At 36.4% G+C, this 12,240-nt stretch overlaps 1 protein-coding gene across 1 annotated transcript in view; it reads left to right on the forward strand.

Annotated features, from left to right (window-relative positions):
- The window catches only part of PRKAR2A (protein kinase cAMP-dependent type II regulatory subunit alpha), a 118,166-nt gene extending 110,273 nt beyond the window's left edge, over window positions 1-7,893 (forward strand). Inside the window, exons 10-11 of the mRNA XM_003762239.4 lie at window positions 3,016-3,148; window positions 3,872-7,893. Coding sequence (XP_003762287.1) covers window positions 3,016-3,148; window positions 3,872-4,005 — 267 coding nt within the window. The 3' untranslated portion in view covers window positions 4,006-7,893. The remainder of the gene's footprint in view (window positions 1-3,015; window positions 3,149-3,871) is intronic.
- The last annotated feature ends 4,347 nt before the right edge of the window (window positions 7,894-12,240 follow it).

The raw sequence follows: 12,240 nt of genomic DNA on the forward strand, positions 1-12,240 counted from the left end.
AAAAAGATAACTTAAAGTGTTAGAGACTTACTCTATTTTATACCTGTTGTCCTGCCTAGTTTCACCTTCACAAGACAAGATGCCCCTCCCAGGATAAGGTCATTGCTTTTAAACTAACTAAGCTAACTCAAATCCTGACTGACACCACTTCCCTGAATCTTTCCGTCCCCTCTAATTGGAGGCTAGAAGGTGAAACACCAAACACTCCAGTACTTTTTTTTTAATGTAGAGAGCAGAAACTGGACTCAGCTTGCTGCACCCTACATGTTCTGCTCTGCCTGATTTCAACTCCAAAGAAGCCTCTGGAGCTATCATTCTCCTTCACTTTCACTCCTCCTGTTTTCCTGCCTTTTTTTATGTATTCTCTTCTTTTAGATTATAAATTCCTTGAGGTCAGGAACTTTTTATTAATTATATTCCCAGCACTTAGCCTGGTGGCTAGCACTTAATAGGTACTTATTAAGTGTTTATTGATTGGAGAGTTTCCCAGAGCACTAAAAGGTTAAATGACTTGCCCAGGATCACAGCAGTCAGGCCAGGATGTGTCAGGCAGCTCTTGAACCCAGGTCTCAAAGCAAGCTATGAAATAGGAATTATCAAAACTATCTGTTATTAATTTAAAAACAGAAAAGTTGATCCGTGGAATACTGGATAGTTACACAAGTCTTAGGAACAATCAAACATAGTACCAAGATATCTGATGAACGCAAGTACTCTAGATGATGAGGTAGGGACTCATTTGTGGCAAAAACTACTAGAAAACTATGGGGGAAACTGGAAAAAAGTCTACTAGGTATTAAGTTTAAATCAATGTATCATACTATATGTCAGGGTAAGCTCCAAATTGATGACTTAGATATGAAAGGTCATAGGATAAACAAATTAGAGGAGCCAAAGAAATACTTTTCACTTTTGTCTATAAGAAGAGCATACTTTACCAGTGGATAAAAGGAATCATAGGAGGTAAAATGGACAACTTCGATTGAGTAAATGGACAACTTCAATTGCATAAAATTGAATTAAAAATTTAAACAAGAACAATGCATTTAAATTAGAAAAGAGATAATTAATTGGGATACATCTTTACAGAAAATTTCTCTATATCCAAAGTATATAGAAATGTGACAGCCATATATAGAACAAGAACTATTTCCTAAAAGATAATGTTCAAAGCATACAAACAATTCTCAGAAAAAGAACAAGCTGCCAACAATCATATTGAAAATGCTAAAAATCTCCCATGATATGGAGGGCGGGGGAGGGAAAGCACAATTTTAAAACTCTGAAATTCCACCATATAACCACCAGATTGGCAAAGATGGGGAAAAAAGAAAATGACAAATATTGGTGGGGTGCAGGGAAGGCAGGTAGATATACGTGTGCCTTATTGATGGAGTTTTTTGATTAGTTCACCCATTCTGAAAAGCAATTTGGCACTATCCTCTAAAACTCATTAAATGGATATACTCTTTGATTTAATGTTATCACTACTAGGCAGAGTCCCAGATCAAAGACAGGCAAAGGACTCATGTACAAAAAATATTTACAATGCCACTTTTAATTTTAGCAAAGGAGATAATGAGTTTTGTTTTGAAATGTTTGTTTTAAAATATCTATAGGACTTCCACTTCATAATGTCAGTTAGGCAGTTACCTGTTGTGTTTTGTGTGCCCTAAAAAGTACTTCATGGTAATTAATTTGCTTATGGTAAATTAAACACTGCTTTGACTATGTTAAAAACCCTGGCTTGGCCCTATATAAGTGTTGTTTAAGAAAGTTAAATTCTCTGGAAATTGAGTGCATACCCATCAGTTGGGGAATGGCTGAATAAATTATGGTATATGAATGTAATGGAATACTATTGTTCTATTAAAGAAAATATGAACAGATTGGTTTCAGAAAAGGTTGGAAAGACTTGCATGAACTGATGCTGAGTGAAATGAGCAGAATTAGGAGAACATTGTACACAGTAATAGCAAATTTCTGTGATCATGATCAACTATGATAAGACAGCTCTTCTCAACAATACAGGAAGACAGTTTCAATGGACTTTGGATGGAAAATGCCATTTGCATTCAGAGAGAGAACTATGGAAATTGAATGTGGATTGAAGAAACCTATTATCACCTATTTGTTTTGTTTTTTCTTTGTCATGGTTTTTCCTTCCCAACATGACTCCTATAGAAATATGTTGAAAATTGAAGTTTGTGGAACAGCTAGATGGTGCAGTGGATAGAGCACCAGCCCTGAAGTTAGGAGGACCTGACATTTGGCCTCAGACATTTAAGACTTCCTAGCTGTGTGACCTTGGGCAAGTCACTTAACCCCAATTGCTTCAGCAAAACACAAAGACCAAAAAAAAGAAAAAGAAAATTGAATGTATGTGTATAATGTTTATCAGATTGCTTGCTGTCTTGGAGAAGGGCAGGTTGAGAGAGGGAAAAAATTGGAACTCAAAATCTTACTAAAATGAATGCTGAAAAGCATCTTTACTTGTAATTGGAAAAATAACATACCTTTAAAAATAAATTTTTTTTTAAAAAAGCTAAATTCTTAGCATAGAGTGAAAATGTCTCCTTGTGAATGAACTCTTTGTCAAGAAAGAGTCTGTGATTTAGGTAGGATCATTTCTATTTATGTTCTTGTGTTTTTGCCTAAGCTTCAAATGGTCATCATTCACAGAGAATACCCTACTTTTTATCCTACAAAATAGATCCCAGAATACATTTATAGGCAGACCCTAACAGCTGTCAATAACTAAGAAGCTACTCAAAACAAACTCTTTAGATTTCAGAGGATGATCTGGTAAAAGTTCCTTTAAAACCATAACCCTGATTCTCATCCAATATAAATTGTAATGTACATTACAAGTGTAGCTTTCCTACTAAAGCTAAATCATAATACTAAAGCAGTAATTGTATTGAATATACTCTGTACTGTGAAAATGTTCATGTCCACAGTGAAATTTTCATAGCATAATCAAAATGGTAACTGAATGTTCTCTGCTTGCTTTAGACAAATAAGGACACAGAGGATGAAGTGGAAATTGCCCGATGTCAAAAAGGGCAGTATTTTGGAGAGCTTGCTCTTGTCACCAATAAACCCAGAGCAGCTTCTGCTTATGCAGTTGGAGATGTCAAATGCTTAGGTAAACCTTTTTTTTTTTTTTTTTTTTTTTTTTTTTTTTTTTTTTAAATGTATAGTGGGGTTTTTTTCCCCTCTTTTCAAAACCTGCTTTTTCCTCTGTCTTACTAACATTTAGACTTAGAATTTTTCTGAAGTGAATCAGAACATAGTCCAGATTTCAACATGGGAATTTATCATGGGTCTTCAGTCTCAGTCCTAAGAATATGCCCAAGAAAATAAGCATTGTATAGTTGCTCAAAGATGATCATGTCTTCTTAGCAGGTGATTCACAATCTCCTTTAGATCCACATTGCAGCTAACTGAGCAGCTAGCTCCTCCTTTGGTTTTAGAATGATTTGAGGCCCCATTGGCACTTGGGTGGCTAACACAATACAATGGAAAGGACACTGCATTTTATATTAGAGGACCTAGGTTCAAATTCTGGCTCTCCTATTTAATAACTGCATGTGATCCTTGTCCCTTTCCCCAAAGAGATTACCGTATAATTGTGAGGGGAGTTATTGTAAAGAGAGATCTAATATTTCTCTCTCTTTTGATCTGAGAAATTTGAGAATTCACTTTCAGAAAAAGCATTATAGAGGAAATGTAGTATCTGAGATGAGCCTCAAGTTTTAATACCTAGAAATGAAGAATTGTATTCCTAGGACTGAAATGTATAAAGATTTGCAGACTTGCCATTACTTTGATGACTTACTCATTTGTTTCCCTCATGTTTTAAATGCAGTTATGGATGTCCAAGCATTTGAGAGGTTGCTCGGACCCTGCATGGACATTATGAAGAGGAATATTACCAATTATCAAGAGCAACTGGTGAAAATGTTTGGTTCAAGCATGGACCTAACTGACCCAGGAATTTAGGCACAGCATCTCCCTTCTCCCCCGTGCCTTCTCATTTTGACACAGAAACTCCTCCTGTCAACAACACAACACATAAGGAAAACAGACACTACAGAACAGTTCCTGCCGTTGCTGCTGCTGCTGTCGTTTTGGGCATTTAGAAAACATGTCTCAGCATATTTGGATGGGTAAAGGCTGAATCTGTGCCTCCACTTTGCTGCTGAAATTCCACTTATTAGACTTAATTTCATGTTTCTAACCCATTTTTCACATCTTTGGTTCAGAATGGCATGTCTCTCCAGCAATTTAAGTGCCTGATACAAAGTCCAAAGTGTAAAATCCTCTTTTTTTCCTCTTGCTGCTGCTACTGCTCTTGGCTATTCTTTTTTTTTTTTTTTTTTTTTTTTTCCAACAAAGATGCAGAAACTGGTTCTGTCCCCATCTTCCCAGGGAGAAAAGATTTACAGCCTCTGATCTCTTCCTTTGTCGTTACCTCTGAGAATGTCAAAAATCTGCTCTGAATTGTAGCTTTTAGATTTGAAATTTTAAATCACCTGGATATTTAAAAGTAACTCTCTTTAGAGCATTATGGTACTGTGATTTTTGTGCTATCTACTGAAAGCTACACGTTACAGGTGATTCCAAGGCATTTGGAGATTCTTTGAAGAGAGTACGATGCTGAAACATTGGTCATAGTCATAGGTCATTCATCAGTAAATCCCGTCTTAAAGGAAGAAAGGAAGAAAAAGGGAGAATCTGAGAGTTTGTTCTTTCAGCCTCCTATGGATGACAGAGAGCCAATTAAAAATAAAAATTTCTCTGTGTTGTTAGTATGACTAAATTGTCGTCCATTTAGAATAAGTGGTCTGGAGATGTTATAGCTTTAACTTGCTAAAAAGAAAACAAACAAACTTCTCTATTAAGCTGCTGTCACCTTTTTTCTTTCCAGTTGTCTACATCAGTAGGTGGCAGTAATATTGCTGAGAAGTTGACCTGTTCCTCCTGTAAAAAGAGTCCTTTCTAATGCTCAGATATTACCACATAGTTTTGCTGTTGAATGATCAGTTTTAAAACTCTTTTTAAAGAGGAAAAAGTTATTTTTTGTAACTTAAAAATTAAAAAAATATATTTCTAGACTCAAGGGAGTTCCCCTCAATTGTATTCTTTTACAGTGTTTTCTCACTCAACTAGACATTCCCAGATGTCAACTATATTTGTTAAAGTTTTCAAAAAGTTGACAACATTTACTATTTCAAGGAATTTTTTTAAAAGGCTTTGTAATTGGGGAGTTCAGGATGTTTGGTGTTCTATTTTTCTTATTTGGGAAGTAATTTAGTTTGTGTTTGAAAAGAGACACCTCTTTAACATTTAATATATATCAAGTACAATTTTGAGTTCCCTTGATTGCTTGACATGCTTTGCAGTAAGATTTTTTTTTTCCATCAGAATAATTAAGAATCCATCTTAAGGGGATCACAGAAGCAGCACAAAAATTACATAAAGATTATTAAATTTATAGCAAAGTAATAGTAGATCTAGAGGCTCTTCCCATTTTCCAGTTTCTTTCGAGTTGTGTGACTCACTGGGACCTGCCCAAGTGATTATGTGTCTGGGGTTGTATAATTCTCATTGTGGATGATGATGCTAATAGAACTGACCTAATTATTTACCTTTTATCACCAGGTGAGCTAGTGCTCTGCCATGGGCATATGGCCAGTATGGCCAACACTTGTGAAAAGCATGACAGCATGTAGTTACCTCCCTTCTCCCCTGCGCGACACATACACACACATATGACAAACTTTCAGGCAGCAGCAACCCTAATTCATTCGTCATAAGGGATTTTCTGTTTGTTTTGTTCACATGAATTGAAAACAGATTGAATCTTTACTAAGAGCACTGTGTGAGCTCACAGTATGTTTCTCAGAATTGTGGTCTGATTTATGATTCATGCTGGTGAAACAGGGATATAGCACTATTCAAAAACATTTCATGTTTTGATATTTTTCTGACTCCATTCTTTTCTGCAGTGTCTGTTTTGGATCAGATAAATCCACAAAGCAAACATTAATATTTCCAAGGCTTTGTGCCTTTTTCCTAATTTTTGGATCTTAAATTTTGAATGGCATGAATAGTAATAGTTCTTTGCCACAGGTAATTGGGATTTTGAGCTATTTAAGTAAATGAACTTGGTCTTTTAAAAGTAATAGAAGGTGCTGTAAGAGTCTCATATGTCTGTACACACATATGTGTATACATAAATGTACACACACACGTGTGTGTGTGTGTGTGTGTGTGTATGTGTATCGTCAGAGCAGCCCTAACAAATTGATTTCCAAAATAAAAGCCAAAATGAGATGCGGTTTATTAACCATGCATCTGCATCACTTAGATTATCTAACAAACTGCATGCTAGGAATAGATATGGATTATGTCAAGAAGTTTTAGGCCTTTTGTTCATAGTCTAATCAATTCTACAAGATCTCTTCCCATTATTCCAGTCTTACTCATAGTTGTGCCATATGGCTGAGGAACCCAACAGGTTTCAAGCCTTTTTTGTTGGGCTCATTTATTCTAGTTAAAAATGACATATGGCTCAGAAGACGAGCTCCTTTTTTTTTTTTTTTTTTTTTTTTTTAAACAGACAATTGTGGGCCTATAGTTGAGCTTTGAGGGTGAGGAAATGAGGATGTACATAACAAAGTGTAGGGAAAGAGTAGCAGCCAAACTGGATTTTTAAAAATATGGGGCTCTGAAGATGTACCTTTTGCAGTGGGGATAAGTAAAGCTAAAAAAAATCAAGCTCTTTTGTTTTCTTAACCACCCAGGTACCTCAAAATGATAGTAACACTTCTGAAGAGTCCATGGTATCTCCTCTGTTCATGGGGCTGCAAGTAATCATATGGAACAAAAGAAAGCTCCACCTTAGCCAGTTCTTATTAGTCCCTTTATATTATATTCTCCCTTGGGAGAAGACAGATTCAAGCAATCCTTTCCAAATCTTGCCATTTCCTTTGTTATGAGGGGAGAAGGAGCTTAATAACTTTGAAATGTGGTTAGCAGTATTGATATACATCTTATTCCAATGACTTTAACTCTTCTTTTTAATCTCTGAAGGATAAATTTGTGTGGTTTTATTTTCTGGATTAATGTAGCTATATGTTCTGTTTAAAAAAAAAAAAAGCAACACACAAACAACTGCTGTGGATCCTCAGAGATGATTGTGAAGAGAGTTCTGCATTTGAACATGTTAATAAAAGAACTCAACAGCAAAAACAGGCAAGAGACAGTGTTCTTGAGACTAAGAGAAATAATTTGTCCTTCTGATGCTCTGCTTGTGATTCTTGTGAAGTCAGTGAGAAGAGCTTTTCTTGGTCAGCAGCGTCCTGGCTTATGACATTTCTGTTTGATATCCCACCCCAGACTTTTCGTAATGTATAAAAAAAAAAAAAAAAATGAATCCCTTCCCTTTCTCTCTCTCTTTTTTAAAGCGCATTCTGTCCTGAGAAAAAGGAAAAAAAAACCTTTGAAGTGACATCCTTCATACTTTGTTTTCAGTTAGTTGATGTTGTAATTTTTGTTCTTAAATTGTATTTGTAACCAACCTTGCCAAAATATAAATTGTTTTGGTTTTTTTCACTCCACTTACCTATTGTTGTTCTTGCAGTTATTACTGCTGATGGTCTTCAGTCAATCAGTCAGCTGTTGCACAAACAGAAAATCTTCCTGTTTGTTTTAATACCCTACAGGACTGTCTGTACTATGAAGATAGAAGAGGATAATTTCACTAACCTCATGGAAGACTTCCTAAATCCATGTAGCCAAATTTTGGCTAAAAATGGGTAATTAGGGTTTCTTCCTCCATTCACAGTAACAACAACAACAACAACAAAAAAAAAAAAAAAAAAACTAATTCAGCATAATTATGCTACCTCAAGGCTAAAAGTGCTTTAAGGGTATTTCACCTGAGTTCTCAACCTGACATCAGAAATGTCTCATTGGATTTGTGAGATTTCCCCACCCAAAGTAATTTAAAAGAAGGACCCTTTATTTTAGCCCATTTTAAACTAGTATTTGATTCTAAAAAGGAAGAGTTGTTCTACATAGTATTCAACCTATAAATGACCAATTTTAAAGAGCCACCAGCTACCACAAACAAGCTTTGGGTTTTAAAAGGGAAAGAACTCACCATCTCGGGTTTGCTTCATCTTTGATTAATAAATGCTGACATGTGTCAAACTTGTGTTTGCTATTTTGTTCTCTGGACCTGGGAATTTGTATTACAACAGGCATACTAAATATATTTTGCAATTTCAATGTAATTGGTTTCTGTTATAATACCATATTTTTCATACATTTAGAAACAATTTTCTAAGAAGGCTTTTTTCAGGTGTCCCTGACACCAAAAAGATTTAAGACTCTTGCACTGTATGATCTCTATAGTGTTTTTCTAGCCCCTTCAAAATTGTGATCCTTTTATTTCAGAATTCCTTTCACGGCTTCATCCCCCCAAAGGCTAGATCTCCCAGAAAGTGGGAGGGGGGTTAAAAGGAGAGGACTAATGCTTTGTTAATGGTATAGGAATCACTGATAATCCGTGTGCAAGAATGGCATGGTTCTTACTGGTGATAATCTTTGACCTCTAAGTACAACAGAAAACACTGGATGTTTTGTTAAGAAAGCCCCACTCTCTTAATATCATCTTAATTGTGATGACTTTCTATAATATTTGCTATTAGATCTCACTATATAATTGGGCTATAAATGGATCAAGATGCCTGGTTTTGAATTGTTTATACACCTACACCAGTGTGGCCATGGATTGGTTTCCTTCCCTTTCCGAGCCCCAGTTTCCTCTGTAAAAAGAATTGGTTGTTTCATGACTTGAACAACTGGTATAAATTTAGATTACACAATATAGACTATACAAGTACTAAGCAAGAGCTAAGGCAGTATGATCCTGACATGTAATTAGGGCCCTACTATACTGTTTGGGTTCACATACTAGCTTTGTGGCCATCTCATAGTCACATCCCTTCTGAGCCTTAATTTCCTTTGTAAAAAGATGAAATAATTATTACAAATTACAGAGTTAGAATGGCATTGCAGAAAACCCCCTGGATTTGGAAGCAGAAAACGGCCCTCTGTGATGTCTGGCAGGTCTCTTTTCTCATCTGGGCCTCAATTTGCTTTGTAAATGAATTATCCAGTTAAAAATAGAATTGACTTTTGTCTGCTACTATTCATTCTTAAAAGAGTGGGCAAATTTAGCTGTCTACAGGCCGTTTCCCAGAGGTCTCACTGAAAGTTTGTTGGGAAACCTGGTCCTATATCCAATCACACTCAGTTCCACTGGGTTAGGTTGGTTTTGAGGCTTCCAAATAACAATACTTGCTTCGGTTTGCTACCAGGTTTCTTTGCACTTCTACAAGGACAGTCCAGATGTCCTGCCCTCCAAGAAGAAGTAGTAATAAACTGAAAGACACGTCAGTCAGCAGTGCGTCCCTCCCTCAGAGAAAGTGTTACTTTTAAGCATTATCTTTTCATGTTGAAACAAGAAAGTAGAAATTATTGCTCTTTACATGAATATACAATCAATGTTTCAGCAAATCTAACCTTGTGCTGCTATCAAAATCTGGGGGACTAGTTTAGCAAGATTACTTGGTTAAGTGATAAACTTTTCTATACACACTCTTCCTCATTGAGATCATTAAGTTAATGTTATAAACTGACAAATTTTATACAACCAAAGCCAGAGATGCTCCAGAGACACATACAGATCCTAATTGTGAACTCTGGACTCCTGGGTGGCAGTGCATCAGCTGAATAAAATTAGCATTGGAAGGGACCTCAAAAGGGGTCCAATCCAACCTGCAGCTAAACACCTAAGTATCCCCACTATAACATAATGAAGACGTGGCCCCTGAACTTGTTATCTAAAGACCCATGAGGATGTAGCCACTACTACTAGAGACAATCCATTTCATTTTGAGGTGGTTACTAATAGGTTTTCCCTTACAATCTAATCTGCCCCTTTTGCAGCCCGTAGGGCTACTCTTTGGAGCCAAGCAGAACAAGAAAGATTTCTGCCACATGATGGCCCTTCATAATGTTCTTGAATTATCATCCTCCACACCCATGTCCTTTCCAGGGGAAAAACAAACCAACATTCCAAGTTCCTCTTAACTTCAATACATGAATTCAAGGCCTTTTACCATAGGGATCCTGCTCCTGGGGACACTATTCAAGCTTGTCATTGCCCTTCCTTAAATGTAGTATCCACAAGTGAAAATGGTTATTCTACATAGGATCTGACGAGAATAAATTATAGGATACTCTGCCAGGATTTTGATATCTGCCAAAGGCACATTCATCCAAGATCTATTTCTCTAGAAATTAATTGAGCATATTGCACTTTATTTCCTGGAGTTTGGGAGTAAGTTTGGGGCAGAGCAAGGCAAGGGTAACAACCATTTATGAAATGTTCATCTTGTACCAGGTGCTGTTCTAAGTGCTGAGGCAAAAAGAAAAGCCCTCCCCTTGAGGAGTTTACATTCTAATAAGAAATCAATGCTTAAGTGTGAACCGAAAAGCAAAGAGTTAAGGAGTTATGGCAGGGGAAGGAAAGAGAGAAAGAAAAATGGAGTCCAGAGAAGCAGAAGCACTGTTGGGAGGGGAACAAGGCATGGCAAGGCTGGGCCTGCCCCCACAGTGGAAGCTCCCAGGAAGAACTCACTAATGGGAGAAAGGAAGCAGCATAGCGGAGGAACGTTCTCGGATGAGAAGGCCCCGGACGATGACGTTGGAGCGTGAGAAGGCAGTTGAGTCATGATGGCCACAGGTGGAAAATCAGAAGTACTCAGCAGGAGGAAGAGAATAAATGGAAATGCTCCAAATTGCCCCTAAGGAGTTTACAATAACTGGGGAGTCACAATGGGAAGACACTTAGCAAATGAAGCAGCGAATCTTAGTTGGGAGAGCCCTTAAGTTCCCTACCAAGATCTGTACAGGAATTGACAACATTTCTAAGTGGTCCAACCTCCATTTGACGATCTTCAGTGAAGGGTGAACTCTACCCAGAGAAAGTCTATCCCACTTGAGGAGAATTCAATCATTAAAAGAATTTTCAGATAATACAAATAAAATTTAGGAATTAGGTATAGAATTTAGGGGACAGGGTGAAGTGGTATGGTATAGACTTAGTTGTAGAAACTAAGGAGATAAAAAACAGGAATTTACTGGATCGTATAAATAGCATGGTAGTGGAAAAAAGATTCAGTTGAAAACCCTTTGTTAGAATCCCAGATACTTAACTAAATCCATTACTTCATCTCTCAGGAGCCTCTATTCATATATAAAAATGGGAATGTTATACTTCTTAAATCTCCCTACTTTGGGCTATTCCTTTTTGCTTTGTTTATTTCACTGATGTCCTGTTCTCTTCACTAGTCACTTTCTAATACACTCCATTCTCCATGGAATTTTCCTTTGTAACAGAAAAAGTTAATGGCAACTAGATATGATACTATAGACAACATTTTTTACCCATAATTTCTAGTCTCTACCATTGAGCATTGAAAGAGATATTTCATCATCTGTGCTTAGATGCATCTTATTTGATGCTGTTTAATTGTTTTAGAGTTATTCTTGTCTATGTTACTGTAGACATGATTATTGTACTTTTGATCCTGTTTTAATTCCCTCTGCATCAGTCTATATATGTCTTCCCCTATATATGTTTCCCTCATATATATAATTTCTTTCAATACAGTAATATTCCATCACATTCACATACCAATATTTGGTTTTTTTTTTTTTTATTTAATAGCCTTTTATTTACAGGATATATACATGGGTAACTTTACAGCATTAACAATTGCCAAACCTCTTGTTCCAATTTTTCACCTCTTACCCCCACCCTCCCTAAATGGCAGGATGACCAGTAGATGTTAAATATATTAAATATAACTTAGATACACAATAAGTATACATAGACCAAAACATTATTTTGCTGTACAAAAGAATCATACTCTGAATTATTGTACAATTAGCTTGTGAAGGAAATCAAAATGCAGGTGTGCATAAATATAGGATTGGAATTCAATGTAATGGTTTTAGTCATCTCCCAGAGTTCTTTTTCTGGGTATAGCTAGTTCAGTTCATTACTGCTCCATTAGAAATGATTTGGTTGATCTAGATTTAGTGAGGATGGCCTGATCCATCAGAACTGGTCATCATCTAGTATTGTTGTTGAAG

The sequence above is a fragment of the Sarcophilus harrisii genome, chromosome 1 (assembly GCF_902635505.1).
Source record: "Sarcophilus harrisii chromosome 1, mSarHar1.11, whole genome shotgun sequence".
Classification (NCBI taxonomy): domain Eukaryota; kingdom Metazoa; phylum Chordata; class Mammalia; order Dasyuromorphia; family Dasyuridae; genus Sarcophilus; species Sarcophilus harrisii.